The sequence below is a fragment of the Mobula hypostoma genome, chromosome 6, assembly GCF_963921235.1.
Source record: "Mobula hypostoma chromosome 6, sMobHyp1.1, whole genome shotgun sequence".
Classification (NCBI taxonomy): Eukaryota; Metazoa; Chordata; class Chondrichthyes; order Myliobatiformes; family Myliobatidae; genus Mobula; species Mobula hypostoma.
The window spans coordinates 146,733,709-146,750,165 of record NC_086102.1 but is presented as its reverse complement, the minus strand read 5'-3'; the positions used below and the strand labels follow the sequence as shown (position 1 = coordinate 146,750,165).

Genomic DNA, 16,457 nt, shown 5'->3' with positions numbered 1-16,457 from the left:
GCCAAGGACTCCCGGTTCCAGCCACTCTCATGGCCAAGGTCTGAAATTCAATCACGTAGTCGGCTGCTGACCTACCACCCTGTCAAATCTTCATCAGGCAGTCCGAGGCTTGGCTGGCTCCAGCGGGGTGATGAAACACCTTCCTGATAGTGCCCATGAATTCCTCCCAATCCAAGCAAATCACTGACCTGCATTCCCATTGTGCGGTGGCCCAGGCCAGGGCTCTTCCAATCAGAAGGGGGATAATGAGGCCATCTTTCCACGTTCCGAAGGGAACCGACACGGCTGGAGTTTAAACACTAATGAGCAAAGGATGAGGAAGCTGCGGCAAGAACCCGGGTCACCGTTGAATCTCTCCTGGGTTGAAAGAAAGACAGGCTCTGCAGAGTGACCAACAGCCACCTTGGCTTCCTTCCTACAATAGTTGGCACACGGCGACCTGGAGGTCGTGTATCTCCAGGCTCTGTCTTGAAATTTGTTCACTATGGCTGACCACAGCTGACGAAAGGCTCCGATACCCCACTGGACCCAAGTTGGTTCAATTGTACTGTGACAAGTGTCCTTGATGAGGATGACTTGGACCCAAATGCTGGATTATCCGAAGCAAGGATTGAGATACACTATCAAACAGGATCAAGAACTGAGCACAAAACAAACACCAGGCAAAATCAGTAATAGGGCTTACGACTGAGCACCAAACCTCAGTTCAGGTGCTCTTTAAATACTCAATTCTTGCCAGCCAAAACATTGATTGCAAGTTAGTGGGACGCTCCCGAATCTTTAAAGAAACTTCGCTAGCTATCCATACTCTGGAGGGTTAGAGCATCTAAACATCAGAAGCTGATGCAGTTGGGTGCGTGTCGTAACACATTCAACAGACTACAGAAGACACCAAACTGTGCAAATAGAAAAAGAAGAAATAACAATAATAAATAAGTAAGCAATAAATATCGAGAACATGAGATGACAAGTCCTTGAAACTGAGTCTATTGGCTGTGGGAACATTTCCATGATGGGGTAAGTGAATTAGAGTGGTTATCCTCTTTGATTCAATAAGCTGATGGTTGACGGGGGAGTAACTTTTACTGAACCTGGTGTTGTGAGTGCTGAGGTTCCTGTACCTTCTCTCTGATGGCAGCAGAGAGAAGAGAGCATGTCCTAGGTGTTGGAGTATCCCTGATGATGGATACTGCTTTCCTTCAACAGTGTTTCATTTAGATGTGCTCTAAGGTAAGAGGGCTTTACCCAAGGTGGAGCAGCCGCATACACCACTTTTTGCAGGATTTTTCTGTTCAAGGCTGTTGTTGCCCCCTTATCAGACTGTGAAGTAGCCAGTTAATATACTCTCCTATCACACATCCACAGAAGCCCATCAAAGTTTCAGATGTCATGCCAAATCTCCACAAACTCCCAAGGAAGTAGAGGCGCTGCTGCAATTGCACTCAAGTGCTGGGCGGGACAGGCTCTCTGAAATAATAACACTGAGGAATTTAAAGTTGTTAACTCTTTCCACCCCTGAGTTTCTGATGAGGACCGGCTCCTGGACCTCTGGTTTCCCTCTCCTGAAGTCAATAATCATCTCCTTGGTCTTGCTGACATTGAGTACCAGGTTGTTGTTATGGCACCACTCAGCCAGATTTTCAATCTCTCTCCAATATGCTGATTTGTCACCAGTTTTGATTCGATCTGTAACAGTGTGTCGTCAGCCAACCTGAATATGGCATTGGAGTTGCGCTGAGCCATACAGTCATAAATGTAAAGTGAGTAGAGCAGGGGGCCAAGCACACAGCCTTGTAGTGCACCTGTGCCGATGGAGATTATGGAGGAGATGCTGTTGCCAATTCAAACTGACTGGGGCCTGCAAATGAGGAAGTCCAGGATCTAATTGCACAGTGAGGTATTGGAGCCAAGGTCTTGGAGCGTATTGGTTAGTTTTGAGGGGATGATGGTTGAATGCTGATAAAGATCAGCAGTAGTTGATAAAGAGCATCCTGATGTATGCATCTTTGCTGTCTTGATGTTCCAGGGTTGAGTGAAGAGCCAATGAAAGGACATCTGCTGTGGACCTGTTGCTCCAATTGCAGCAATAAAACTAAGAATCAAACATACAAATTAGGAGCAGGAGTAGGTCTCTCATCTGCTTAGGTGTGCTCCATCATTTCATTAGATCATGGGTTGATCTTTGGTTGAATTGAAATGCAAACAGCTCCAAACAAATGATAATTATTATCACATTCAAAAGCTATTTGCCAGTTGGTGCAGACTTTCATTGATTCTATCATGATCATTATTCTATTATGGATTTGAGTATGTCCGTAAGAAAATGAATTTCAGGATTGTATATGGTGACATATATGAACTTTGAACTTTGAATTGTGCTTTGCAGCACATTAGAATCTTCAAACATCAACTTAATTCATTGATCTTTTTTGAATGAGAACTTTTGAATTCCTGAACTGATGTTTAAATACAAAAAAGTCCATGAATCTAACTTACCCTGATTTTATTTTAGCTAATATAACTCTATAGATGTAACTTAGTGGAGAACGTTTCCTTCGTCCCACAGAAACAATTGTAGGGTGTACGGTGGCAACAACATATCCCTTCCTATAGTATCCTTCCAGCTTAGAATTAAGGTCCAAGAGAGAAGAGATCCGGATAACATCTGGATTTGATGAACCTATTATGGTATGAATAAAAGACAAAATAAACAGGGCTCTTGTTAAAGATGCTCTAATTCCTAAAATATGAAATATAAAGATTTTAAAATCGCAAATTGTAGAAGCATCCCCTCACATTGTAACATTAAGTAAATGCAAAGTCATTGTTATAGATCACATTGAATATAAAACACCGCAATAAAATTAAGAATAATTTTATATATTGTTGGATGCAATATTCAAGTGTTTTCATGTTGTGATATTAAGCCATGGATACCGTCAGGCCTTGATACCTTCTCTAAAATGCCTTAATTATTTAGCACTTAAGAGCATCTAGTTTAGTGATTCATTGATGGACATCCTGGTTGAACAGATGAGGATGTGTAAGTAGGTTGCCCATTATACCACCTAACAAACATTATGACATGCTTGGATCATTATGCCAGCTGACAGGGATTTTATTTCTTTCTCTGTGAATTTTTTTCCACAGAGAGAACTGCTTCAATTAATAATACTTCATTTAAGAAAGGTCATTTCTTATGGTATTTTGAGTATTAACAAAACACACATCGGTGTTTCAAACTATATCAAATATCTTGCTATGAGGAAATAATCCACAGGCCTCAACAATCTTTAGTTAGGCTGCATTTTTTGAAGAGAGAAACAAAGTTAACATTTCTGCCTTTTCAGCATTGGTGGATTAAAGTAGAAATAAATTAAGTTTAAGTGGCATAGAAAGGGGCAGAGGTGAAGAGAGCAAACGTGAATGTCTGTGGTGGCTTTAATGGAATGTATTTTCTTTGTGCAATTACTCATAAAGAATGAATTTCCAGGAACTTTTCCTTAACGTTTCAGAGTTTTTACAGAATGTCAGTGTTGAAAATCTACTGTTTGCATGTGTGTGTGTGTGTGTGTGTGTGTGTGTGTGTGTGTGTGTGTGTAGATCCCTCAAAAATCTAATGGAACTTTGTCCCTGTAGATAAAATTTAAACAAAGAGTTAATCTTTGTCAAATTGTGGTTGAAAATATATTAGCAGTTGGAAAGGCTGTTACTTATCTGTGGCTTGATTGTTTTTTCAAAAACTTCAGAGCAAACATAGTGACAATTTTAAAAAGTATCCTAACCCTATGATTATTATTGCTTTTTCTGTTGTGTGACTCTTCAGCCCAGGCATTCAGTTACAAAATCAGGAATTGGTGCTGATGTGCTACTGCTATGACCACTTCACTGTCCATCAGGACCCATTAGAAGTTAAAGTCATAAAACTTTCCCAGAAAAGAAAATTAGCAATTTGCAAAGCAAGGGAAGTTATAGAGACTCCAGGCTGTATTAACAGGGCAGATAGAGCTACAAAATAAAAATAAATCCCATACACAAAAGCTCCCAGGACTAGTGGGCAACAAAAAAACACTGAATGCTAAACAAGTAGATTTTATAGGGAATTTCTTAAGAAAAGTCTGCATTGATTATTTCAGTACCATTAGGTATTCACTCTGAATCCATTACTAAGGGCTAATGATGTGTTGTATTAGATTTTTAATATAATTAGTTGATAAATATTAAGGGAACAGTAAACGAAAATAAAACAGACTAAATTTGTTTTCCACAGAAAAAACTGCTTCAATTAATAATTTTAATTAATTAAGGGAGGGGTATTTCCTAGGGTTTTTAGGATATTAATAAAACACACATCAGTATTTCAACCTTTTGAAAGGATCTGCTGTATTTGTGAAGTAATAATGTGTAACTCTCAGCGACACATTCTATAGTTTTCAGTTAATCTTAGGTAGTCTAGTATAATTTTTTTTTCATTCTTATATGAAAGGAACTCCAACAATATCATTATGCAGGTATAGAATTGCAGGATCACACAGGTAATGGAGGGAATTCAAACCATTATTCTGTGTTTGTATTTTGAAAAATTATTTCTCTTTAGTCCAACCCTACTGCCAGTGGAAACAGTTTCTCCTTTTTTGGTCTGTCAATAACTTTGAACATCGTTCTAAATCTCTTGTATTCCTTTGTATAAAGGGGAATAATTGCAGTCTTTCCAAGTAACTGACCCTTGTTCAAGGGGTCATTCAAGTAAATCTCTTCTGCAATAGCTCAAAAGCATGAATATCACTCCACCTGGGGCCTAAACATTGTTTTATGTTTAGTACAACTACCTGGCTTTGTTTGATAAGATTAGATACTAGATAGGTTTGATGGCTTCTGACTTCAACGATGTATGTATGCAAACCCCTTGTTCTCTTTGTTCCTGTATAATGTTTAAAATTGTACTATTTATTGTATTTCCCCCAAAATGGATTTCTTAAGGTGAAAGAAACCAGAGAAGATTAGAGAAGGTAAGTTCTGGCAAACAGATCACAACTGATTGAAACGACACTATCAACACAAGGAAATCTGCAGACATTGGAAATTCAAGCAACACACACAAAATGCTGGTGGAACGCAACAGGCCAGGCAGCATCTATAGGAAGAAGAACAGTCGACGTTTCGGGCCGAGAACCTTCATCAGGACTAACTGAAAGAAGAGATAGTAAGAGGAGGGAGATCCGAAATGACAGAAGACAGGAGGGGGAGGGATGAAGCTAAGAGCTGGAAAGTTGATTGGCAAAAGGGACACAAGGCTGGAGAAGGGAGAGGATCATGGGACGGGAGGCCTAGGGAGAAAGAAAGGGGGAGGGGAGAACCAGAGGAAGATGGAGAGCAGGCAAGGAGTATTTGTGAGAGGGACAGAGAGAGAAAAGAGAGAGAGAGAGAGAGAGAAGGAAAAAAACCGAATGAATAAATAAATAAATAAATAAGGGATGGGGTAAGAAGGGAAGGAGGGGCATTAACAGAAGTTAGAGAATATTCCATCTGGGTAGCCTCCAACCTGGTGGCATGAACATTGGCTTCTCCAACTTCCGTTAATGCACCCCTCCCCTTATTACTCCATCCCTTATTTATTTATTCATTCATTCATTATTTTTTTCCTTCTCTCTCTCTCTCTCTCTTTTCTCTCTGTCTCTCTCACAATAACTCCTTGCCTGCTCTCCATCTTCCTCTGGTGCTCCCCTCTCCCTTTCTTTCTTCCTTAGCCTCCCGTCCCATGATCCTCTCCCTTCTCCAGCCTTGTATCCCTTTTGCCAATCAACTTTCCAGCTCTTAGCTCCATCCCTCCCCCTCCTGTCTCCTCCTATCGTTTCAGATCTCCCCCTCCCCCTTCCACTTTCAAATCTCTTACTATCTCTTCTTTCAGTTAGTCCTGACAAAGGGTCTCGGCCCGAAATGTCAGCTGTACTTCTTCCTATAGATGCTGCCTGGCCTGAAACGACACTGTTTTAGTGATACATCATCGTGAAGAACGATGGTTTGTTTTCCACCTTTGATTCTTTGGTGGTTATGTACTAGAAATTCAATTGTAGCTCTGAACTAGTTTGATTAACATATAATAGAATTTTTAACACAGTCAGCTGATAAACACGATTAAACTTCTTGGCCAACGACAGAATTCCAGGATTTAGACATGATTTTTCTGTACATGCAGCTTACATAATGCTGAAAACAGGGGTTAGGTAGTTTCTCAGTCTATAGGGGAGACAGGAGTTATGGATTCAAGCAAGAAAGTTGTGTGGACACCAAGGTTGGATCAGTCACAGTCTCACTGAGTGGTGGATCAAACTCAAGGGGCTTGATGAACCACATCTCTTCCAATTTCTTATTCTACCAAACAGTATGCTTTGCTATTTTTGACATCACTTACAGCAAACTGTAATCCACAGGCAAAGCCTACAAACCTTTCAACATGATGCAAAGTGTGACGCTTGCAAAATGAAGCAGGTCAGAACCAAAGAGTTGAGGCCTCTCTCTTTGAGTTATTTAAAGGACATGTTCTTGGGAGTACTGCTGCAGAGTTTTGGGAGGTCACATTTTCTCAGGAAAGTTTTCAAAGCTGGCTGTCTTTTTTGCTAACACCTCAACATTATATTTTTCCTCTCAACTGAATATTCACTGAGTGTGCAAACAGCAGAATCTTCCCCTCTAATGTCAGTCTCACAGCAACTCTGGCATCCTCTCCTCACAAGCACTCCAATATTTTCCTCTATCTACTCTGATTCTCTCCTCTCTTGATCTTCTCTAACCCTGTCACTCTTCAGTCTTCATAATTATTTCCCTTCAGTCATCTATTATCCTCTCTCTCAGTCACTGGGCTGAACTTCAAAGGCACAACAAAACTAGCTGCTGCAAAGTTATGTACTTTTTGGCACTCCTGGCTGAAGCTGTAGCAGCTTGTGTTTCCCACAATTCAGAGAAAATCCTGCAGTTTGATTTGCTTGAGGACTAACTACCAAGTATATTACACTCAATAAATTCCTTGCATGCTTTGAGGAGCATTAACTCACTGGACATACTAGTCTCCAGTATGGCCGATGAACAATATATATGGCTCAAAAGCATCTTCTCTGATTGTTAACTAAAACAGAGCAACTACTTCACGTAAGTAATTTACATTTAAGAAAGGTGAGAGATAGTTAAAAGAAAAAAGAAATCAAAGCTATGTTTAGGTGGTAGGGGTATCTTCTTGATTCTGTGAGAGCAAATACCATGAAATAAGTTTCTGCATTATTATTTCAGTGAAATCTTATGTATGCAGTAAGTGATATTCGATTTGGTATTAATATTGCTATTGGTATTGGTTCATTATTACCACATGCACAAGAGACAGTGAAAAAAAGCTTGTCCTGCAAACTGGTCATACAGATAAAATCCTTACACAGTGCATTGAGCTAGACTAACAAAAAACATTAATAGAGTGCAGGATAAATTTTAAAAGTGCAGTGCAGGTAAATGATAAAGTGCAAGATCATAACAACGTAGATTGTGAAGTGAAGGGTCCATCTTATCATACAAGAGGTCTGTCCAAGAATCTGATAACAGTGAGATAGAAGCTTTCCAGTTATCTATTAACAGAATGTGTTTGATAGTTTGATACTATGTAGACACCAAAATTACCATCTAAATGAGGTAGTACCTTAAATTGCATGTAATTTTTAAAAAAGTCTTCTTATGTAAACTTGCTAATGAGAAACACTCCGTATAATTTACTGTTATAGAACAACAATGCTATAGCTTTCACTCTGCTATGCATTCACACGTGCTTTGCAAGCTTGATGTCTGATTCTTTGTTCTCTAGTTCACTAGGTATGAGGAGCGTGATGCTTCTAGGTTTTCTGGTTATCTCTGTAACAGTCCATGGCATTTTAATGATCTACCCAAGTGAATTGGTAAATTACTCCAAACTTCCAGTGCTTTCAGCATTCAGTATTTAGAATGCACTCTGTTTTATCAGTTTTGACCCAAAGTGTATGGCCTCACATTTGCTTGCAATGAGATCAATTTTTTGCAGCTTTGCTAGGGATCACTTGTTTACTAATATCTCTTTGTACTTTATTTGCCTTTGTGCGATTAGCTAGAATGCTATTAATCTTTGTGCCATCAGTAAATTTGGATTGTTAAGAATCTGCTCCACATTTTGAATTCAAGTTCCTACTCTGTTTGGCAATCGCTGTGGTCAACTTACATGCTTTTACAATTAACTGCTTTTACTTTTGTGAGCTTCATTGCTGGTTCTTATGAGCGCTCCCAAAGTACATTTGTATAGAATAAATAACCTCAAGGTATATTCACTTCTTCGAAAATTATAATCATGTTATTAGGTCTGGTCCTTTTTGATTAGTTTAATATTTTCAAGGAATTCAGAGCCTTTATTCTTAATTACATTTTTTCTACAACAGATCAAAGGATTCCCTTAATTTCTTTCTCAATTTTCTGAAATAGTAGCATGCACCATTATGGAAGGTAAAGAAACAAAGATAACTTTGAAAGATTACAGTAAAGGATCCTACAATATTTTCACCAATTTCTTTTAATCATCATTCCTAGAGAAGACCCCTTTAAATGCATTATTTCATTTATTACTATAACATTCCTTTAATTAATTTTGATGAGCCTCTTTTGCTGGTTCATTATTTGATTCCTTGGGATACCTGGAATGCTGCCCTTTTCACACAATGTAAATACTAAGGCAAGATATGATTCTTCCTCATTATGTTTTATTTTCAATTGTTAATTTCAATAACATCAAGTTTTAAAAGGTTCAACTTGTTCATAAGACATTGGAGCAGAATTAGGCCATTCAGCCCATCCAGACTGCTCCATCATTGCATCATGGCTGATCCCAGATCCCACTCAACCTTCTCGCCGTATCCTTTGGTGCCCTGACTAATCAGGAAACGATCAACTTTCACCTTAAATACACACACGGTCATGAGGAGAATGTACAAACTCCTTACGGGCAGTGGCAAGAATTGATCCTGTGTCGCTGGTACTGTAAACCATTGGGCTAACCACTATGCTATCATGCCAACTTGCTGTTAATTGAAAAAGTTATCTGAGTTAATTTTGTTATCTTTTGCCAGGTTATTTCCAAGATTCCATTATTATTTTATTTAATAAAGTACAAGAGGAGTCCATTCAGCCCATTGGGTTATGTAGGCTGCACGAAAACAATCCCCAACACTCCCATTTACCCACTTATTTCTCTTTAACCTATCCTCTCTCATATGCCCATCAACCCTGCCCCCACCCCATTCCTGAATACCTACCTTCATTAGGGAAAAATTAAAATTACCAATATCTTTGATAGGTAGGTAGTGATCAGAGCACCTGCAGGGAAACCAGGAAGTCATAAGAAGAATGTTGAATCTCCACACAGAAACAATCATTATCAGAGTTGAATCTCGGTCCCTAGAGTTGTGAGACAGCAGTGCTGCTGCAGAACTGCGAAGTTGGCATCTCTTACGATCTGTATTGCTAGGCTGTGTAACTTTCCCAAAATCATCACTATATATTCTTCTTCTGTACTTTCATTTCAATGTATCATATTTTTGGAAATCAATTTTTATTTTATGGCAGGTAGAGCTCTTTCTCCTTCGGGATATAAACTGGTTCTAAATCAGATTAAATTGTTTTTTTAATCTCCTGCTGATCTACTGTCACTTTTTCTATTAATGAATTTGTCCAGACACTGACAACAGTCTCATCTCATCACATGAAGCCAGACTTTTCTAAATTTAGAATCTATGTCAATGTGTTCCCCTTCTTCAAACAGTAGGCTGTCTTTAAAGAGAGTGAACCCTCGCAAGGCGGAAGGTCCCAGTGGAGTACCTGGTAAGGCTCTGAAAACCTGTCCCAATCAACTGGTGGGAACATTCAAGGACATATTCAACCTCTCACTGCTACAGGCGGAAGTTCCCACTTGCTTCAAAAAGAAACAATTATACCAGAGCCTAAGAAGAATAATGTGAGCTGCCTTAATGACCATCGCCCGGGAGCACTCACATCTACAGTGATGAAATGCTTTGAGAGGTTGGTCATGACTAGACTGATCTCCTGCCTCAGCAAGGATCTGGACCCATTGCAATTTGTCTATCCACTCAATAGGTCAATGGCAGATGCAATCTCAAGACCACCTGGGCAACACAAACACCTATGCCAGGATTCTAAAAATGCAAGCACGAGGAAATCTGCAGATGCTGGAAATTCAAGCCACACACATCAAAGTTGCTGGTGAACACAGCAGGCCAGGCAGCATCTCTAGGAAGAGGTACAGCCGATGTTTCGGGCCAAGACCCTTCATCAGGACTAACTGAAAGAAGAGCTAGTAAGAAATTTGAAAGTGGGAGGGGGAGGGGGGAGATTCAAAATGATGGGAGAAGACAGGAGGGGGAGGGATGGAGCCAAGAGCTGGACAGTTGATTGGCAAAAGGGATATGAGAGGATATTGGCAAAAGGGATATGAGAGGACTTCCGCTAATGCCCCACCTCCCCCTCGTACCCCATCCATTATTTATTTATATACACACACTCTTTTTCTCTCTCTCTCCTTTTTGTCCCTCTCACGATACCCCTTGCCCATCCTCTAGGTTTTCTCCCCCTCCCCCTTTTCTTTCTCCCTGGGCCTCCTGTCCCATGATCCTCTCATATCCCTTTTGCCAATCAACTGTCCAGCTCTTGGCTCCATCCCTCCCCCTCCTGTCTTCTCCTATCATTTTGGATCTCCTCCTCCCCCTCCCATTTTCAAATCTCTTACCAGCTCTTCTTTCAGTTAGTCCTGACAAAGGGTCTTGGCCCGAAACGTCGACTGTACCTCTTCCTAGAGATGCTGCCTGGCCTGCTGCGTTCACCAGCAACTTTGATGTGGATGCCAGGATTCTGTTCATTGACTATAGTTCAGCGTTCAATACCATCATTCCCACAATCCTGATTGAGAAGTTACAGAACCTGGGTCTCTGTACCTCCCTCAGTAATTGAATCCTCAACTTCCTAACTGGAAAACTGCAATCTGTGCAGCTTGGTGATAAAATCGCCTCCTCGCTGATGATCGACACTGGTGCACCTCAGGGGTGTGTGCTTAGCCCGCTGTTCTACTCTGTTGCTAGGCATAGCTCAAATATCATCTATAAATTTGTTGATGATACACCCATTATTGGTAGAATCTCAGGTGGTGATGAGAGGGCATACAGGACTGAGATATGCCAACTGGTGGAGTGGTGTTGCAGTAACAACCTGGCACTCAACGTCAGTAAGACGAAAGAGCTGATTGTGGACTTCAGGAAGGGTAAGATGAAGGAACACATACCAATCCTCAGAGAGGGATCAGAAGTGGAGAGAGTGAGCAGTTTCAAGTTCCTCGATGTCAAGATCTCTGAGGATCTAACCTGATCCCAATATATCGATGTAGTCATAAAGAAGGCAAGACAGTGGCTATACTTTACTAGGAGTTTGAGAAGATTTGGCACGTCAACAAATACACTCAAAAACCTCTATAGTTGTACCGTGGAGAGCATTCTGACAGGCTGCATCACTGTCTGGTATGGAGGGGCTACTGCACAGGACAAAAAGAAGCTGCAGAAGGTTGTAAATTTAGTTGGCTCCATCTTGGGTACTAGCCTACAAAGTACCCAGGACATCTTCAAGGAGCGGTGTCTCAGAAAAGCAGTGTCCATTATTAAGAACTCCCAGCACCCAGGGCATGCCCTTTTCTCACTGTTACCATCAGGTAGGAGGTACAGAAGCCCAAAGCCACACATTCAGCAATTCAGGAACGGCTTCTTCCCCTCTGCCATCCGATTCTGAAATTGACATTGAACCCTTGAACACTACCTCATTTTTAAAATATATATTATTTCTGTTCTATGCACGATTTTTAATCTATTCAATATATGTATACTGTAATTTATTTATTTGTTGTTATTATTACCATTATATTTTTTTCTTTCTTTTAGATTATGTATTTCATTGAACTGCTGCTGTTAACAAATTTCATGACACATGCTGGTGATAATAAACCTGATTCTGATTCTGAAATACATTAGTTTGCACTATGAATGCCATTTAATGAAGGTTCTTGCAATGTTTGGCTATAATGTAAGTCATCATGTTTGTCAATACTAAATAAAATATAGTCTTCCCTCAACTGGTTTCATGGAATAAAGTTACAGAGAACTATTTTCAACATGCTCTTGAAATTCACCACTTATCAGTTTGTTAGTCTGCTTATCGCAGTCCATATGAAGATCAAAAATTTCCTAGTCAAATTACTATGCCTCCATCTCTATGTAGCCTGCACTCTTGATGACTAGATTCTTCAAAACATGTAGGAACAATTATGAATCTGCTCTATGATCCTTTCTAATGAAGGACAATGAATTGAATTGCCCTTTGGGGCAAGGGTGCCCTATGGCCATTAAAATGATCAATGGGAATACACTAAAGTACACAAAACCAACAGTAAGGGCCACAACTTGATAAATTTTATAAACAAACCACTATTACGTTCAAGTGTTCAGATAATCTCTGGGGTATCCAATACATATAGGAATATATATGACAGAGGTTTAAGGAAATTTCTAGTAAACTTTTTTTCTCTTGCTTCGCTTATTAGTACATAGCGAGTGCAGTGATAATGGTTTCAGGGCTAGTAATATGTTCTTCGTGTGTGATGTGAGAATTCTGGGAGACCTCCAGTCTCCCTGATAACTACATCTACACAAGATGCATTGAGCTGCAGCTCCTTAGAGACTGTTAAGTAACTGGAGCTTCAACTTGATCACCTTTGGTGGGAGAATGAAAAGAAGCGACTGTTCGGAGATGGAGTGGGAAGTGGCAGCTAGTGCAGAGTATCTCTGTGGCTATTTCCCTCAATAATAAATATACCACTTTGGATACTTATAAGGGGGACAAACCTACCAGGGGAAGCTGCAGCAACCTGGTCTCTGGCACTGAGTCTGGCTCTGTGGCTCAGAAGGGAATGGGGGAGAAGAGAACTGCAGTAGTGATAGGGGATTCCATAGTTAGAGGAACAGACAGGAGATTCTTTGGACATGAAAGAGAACCCTGATGGTATGTTGCCTCTCAGGTGGCAGGGTCAGAAATGTCTTGCATCAGGTCCACAGAATCCTAAAATGGGAGGGCAAACAGCGGAAGTTGGGGTACATATTGGTACCAACAGCGTAGGGAAGAAAAAGGATAAGGTCCTGAAGAAAGAATATCAAGAGACTGCAGAAGGACAGAGACAGAATAGGAAAATGGGCAAAGGAGTTGCAATGGAATATAGTGTAGGGAAATGTAGGGTCATGCACCTTAGTAGAAGGAATAAAGACATAGACTATTTTCTAAATGGGGAGAAAATTCAAAATTCAGACGTGCAAAAGGACGTGGGAGTCCTCGTGTAGGATTCCCTAAAGACTAACTTCCAGGTTGAGTCAATATAAGGAAGGCAAGTGCAATGTTAGCATTTATTTCGAGAGGACTAGAATATAAAAGCAAGGATGAAATTCTGAGGATTTATAGGCATTGGTCAGACCACACTTGGACTCCTGTCAGCAGTTTTAGGCCCCTTATCTAAGAAAAGATGTGCTGGCACTGGAGAGCGTCCAGAGAGAGTTCACGAGAACGATTCCAGGAATGAAAGTGTTAACGTACGAGTCGTGTTTGATTGCGTTGGGCCTGTACTCGCATGAGTTAAGGATGAGGGATCTCACTGAACTCTGTCGAGAACTGAAAGGCCTGGACAGAGTGGATTTGGAGATGATGTTTATTATAGTAGGGGGTCTAGGACCAGAGGGCATGGCCTCAGAATAGAGGGAAGTCCATTTAGAACAGAAATGAAGAGCAACTCTTCAGCCGGAGGGTAGTGAATCTGTGGAATGTATTGTCATATGTGGCTGTGGAGGCCAAGTCATTGGGTATAACTAAAGTGGAGGTTGATAGGTTCTTGACTGAACATAGAACATAGAACATAGAAATCTGCAGCACATTACAGGCCATTTGGCCCACAATGTTGTGCCAACCATGTTACCTACTCTAGAAACTGTCTAGAATTTCCCCAGTGCATAGCCCTCTGCTATCTAAGAGGCTCTTAAAAGAGCCTATTGTATCCGCTTCCACCTCCATTGTCAGCAGGACATTCCATGCACCCACCATCCTCTGTGTGAAAAACTTACCCCTGACATCCCCTCGGTACCTATTTCCAAGCACCTTAAAAATATGTTCCCTCATGTTAGCCATTTCAGTCCTGGGAAAAAGCATCTGGCTATCCACAAGATCAATGCCTCTCATCATCTTATACACCTTGATCAGGTCACTTCTCATCCCCCGTCGCTCCAAAGAGAAAAGGCCAAGTTCACTCAACCTATTCTCGTAAGGCATGCTCTCCAATCCAGGCAACATCCTTGTAAATCTCCTCTGTTCTCTCTCTATAGTATCCACATCCTTCTTGTAGTGAGGTGACCAGAACTGAACACAGTACTTCAAGTGGGGTCTGACCAAGGTCTTATGTAGCTGTAACATTACCTCACGGCTCTTGAACTCAATCCCTCAGTTATGATTATGATGATTATGAGGACACACAGTCCCCTTTTATTGTCATTTAATAATGCATGCATTAAGAAATGATAAAAATGTTTTTCCAGAATGATATCACGAAAACACATGACAAACCGACTTAAAAATGAACAAAAACCACATAATTATAACATCTAGTTATAACAGTGCAAAGCAGTACCGTAATTTGATAAGAACAGACCATGGCACAGTAAAATTCTCAAAGTCTCTCGAAAGTCCCATCATCTCACGTAGACGGTAAACCTCCAGCGCCGCCAACTTGCTGGTGCAGCATCCCAGAAGCGTCTGACCACAGTCTGACTCCGAGTCCGTCCGAAAAACTCCGAGCCTCCAACCACCTCCCAACACCGAGCACTGAACACCACCTCTGTCGAGCGTTTCGACCCCAGCCCCGGCAACAGGTGATACGCAAAGCTGAGGATTTGGGGTCTTCGTCTCCAGAGATTCTCGATCACACAGTAGCAGTGGCAGTGAAGCAGGCATTTCAGAAGTTTCTCCAGATGTTCCTCTGCGCTTCTCACGGCTGTCTCTATCAAATCCGGATTGTGCACGGCACCCCTAGTTACACATATCGATATTCATTCGGAACGGCCGTGCGCGCTGCATCGCGCTGCCATCTTCTCCTCCCTCCATTACAAATGGAACTCGAGAATGCCAGTTGATGAATGCCTTCTTAACAACACTGTCAATCTGCGCAGCAGCTTTGAGTATCCTATGGACATGGACCAAGATCTCTCTGATCCTCCACACTGTCAAGAGTCTTACGTTAATATTATATTCTGTTTTCAAATTTGACCTACTCAAATGAATCACTTCATGCTTATCTGAGTTGAACTCCATCTGCCACTTCTCAGCCCAGTTCTGCATCCAGTCCCGCTGTAACCTCTGACAACCCTCCAGACTATCCACAACACCCCCAACCTTTGTGTTATCAGCAAAGTTACTAACACCCTAACCCCCCACCCCACTTCTTCATCCAGGTCACTTATAAAGATCACAAAGAGAATGGGTCCCAGAATAGAATCCTGAGGTACACCACTGGTCACCGACCTCTATGCAGAATACAAACCATCTACAACCACCCTTTGCCTTCTGTGGGCAAGCCAGTTCCGGATTCACAAAGCAAGGTCTCCTTTGATCCCATGCTTCCTTACTTTCTGAAAGAGCCTTGTATAGGGAACCTTATTAAATGCCTTACTGAGATCCACGAGACCATAAGATCATAAGGTATAGGAGCAGATAGGCCATTCAGCCCATCAAGTCTGCTCCACCATTCAATCATGGGCTGATCCAATTCTTCCAGTCATTGCCACTCCCCTGCCTTCACCCCATACCCTTTGACGCCCTGGCTAATCAAAAACCCCTCTGTCTTTGCCTTAAATACACCCAATGACTTGGCCTCCACAGCTGCTCATGGCAACAAATTCCACAGATTTACCACCCTCTGACTAAAGTAATTTCTCTGCATCTCAGTTCTAAATGGACATCCTTCAATCCTGAAGTTGTGCCCTCTTGTCCCAGACTCCCTTACCATGGAAAATAACTTTCCCATATCTAATCTGTTCAGGCCTTTTAACATTCAGAATGTTTCTATGAGATCCCCCCTCATTCTCCTGAACTCCAGGGAATACAGCCCAAGAGCTGCCAGACGTTTCTCATATGGTAACCCTTTCATTCCTGGAATCATTCTTTGTGAATCTTCTCTGAACCCTCTCCAATGTCAGTATATCCTTTCTAAAATAAGGAGCCCAAAACTGCACACAATACTCCAAGTGTGGTCTCATGAGTGCTTTATAGAGCCTCAACATCACTTCCCTGCTCTTATATTCTATACCTCTAGA

The 16,457-nt window shown here is 41.2% G+C and overlaps 1 protein-coding gene across 1 annotated transcript in view; it reads right to left on the bottom strand.

Moving 5' to 3' along the window:
* rftn2 (raftlin family member 2) overlaps positions 1-16,457 on the bottom strand; it is a 62,005-nt gene that overhangs the window by 33,673 nt on the left and 11,875 nt on the right. Inside the window, exon 3 of the mRNA XM_063051930.1 lies at positions 2,497-2,680. Coding sequence (XP_062908000.1) covers positions 2,497-2,680 — 184 coding nt within the window. The remainder of the gene's footprint in view (positions 1-2,496; positions 2,681-16,457) is intronic.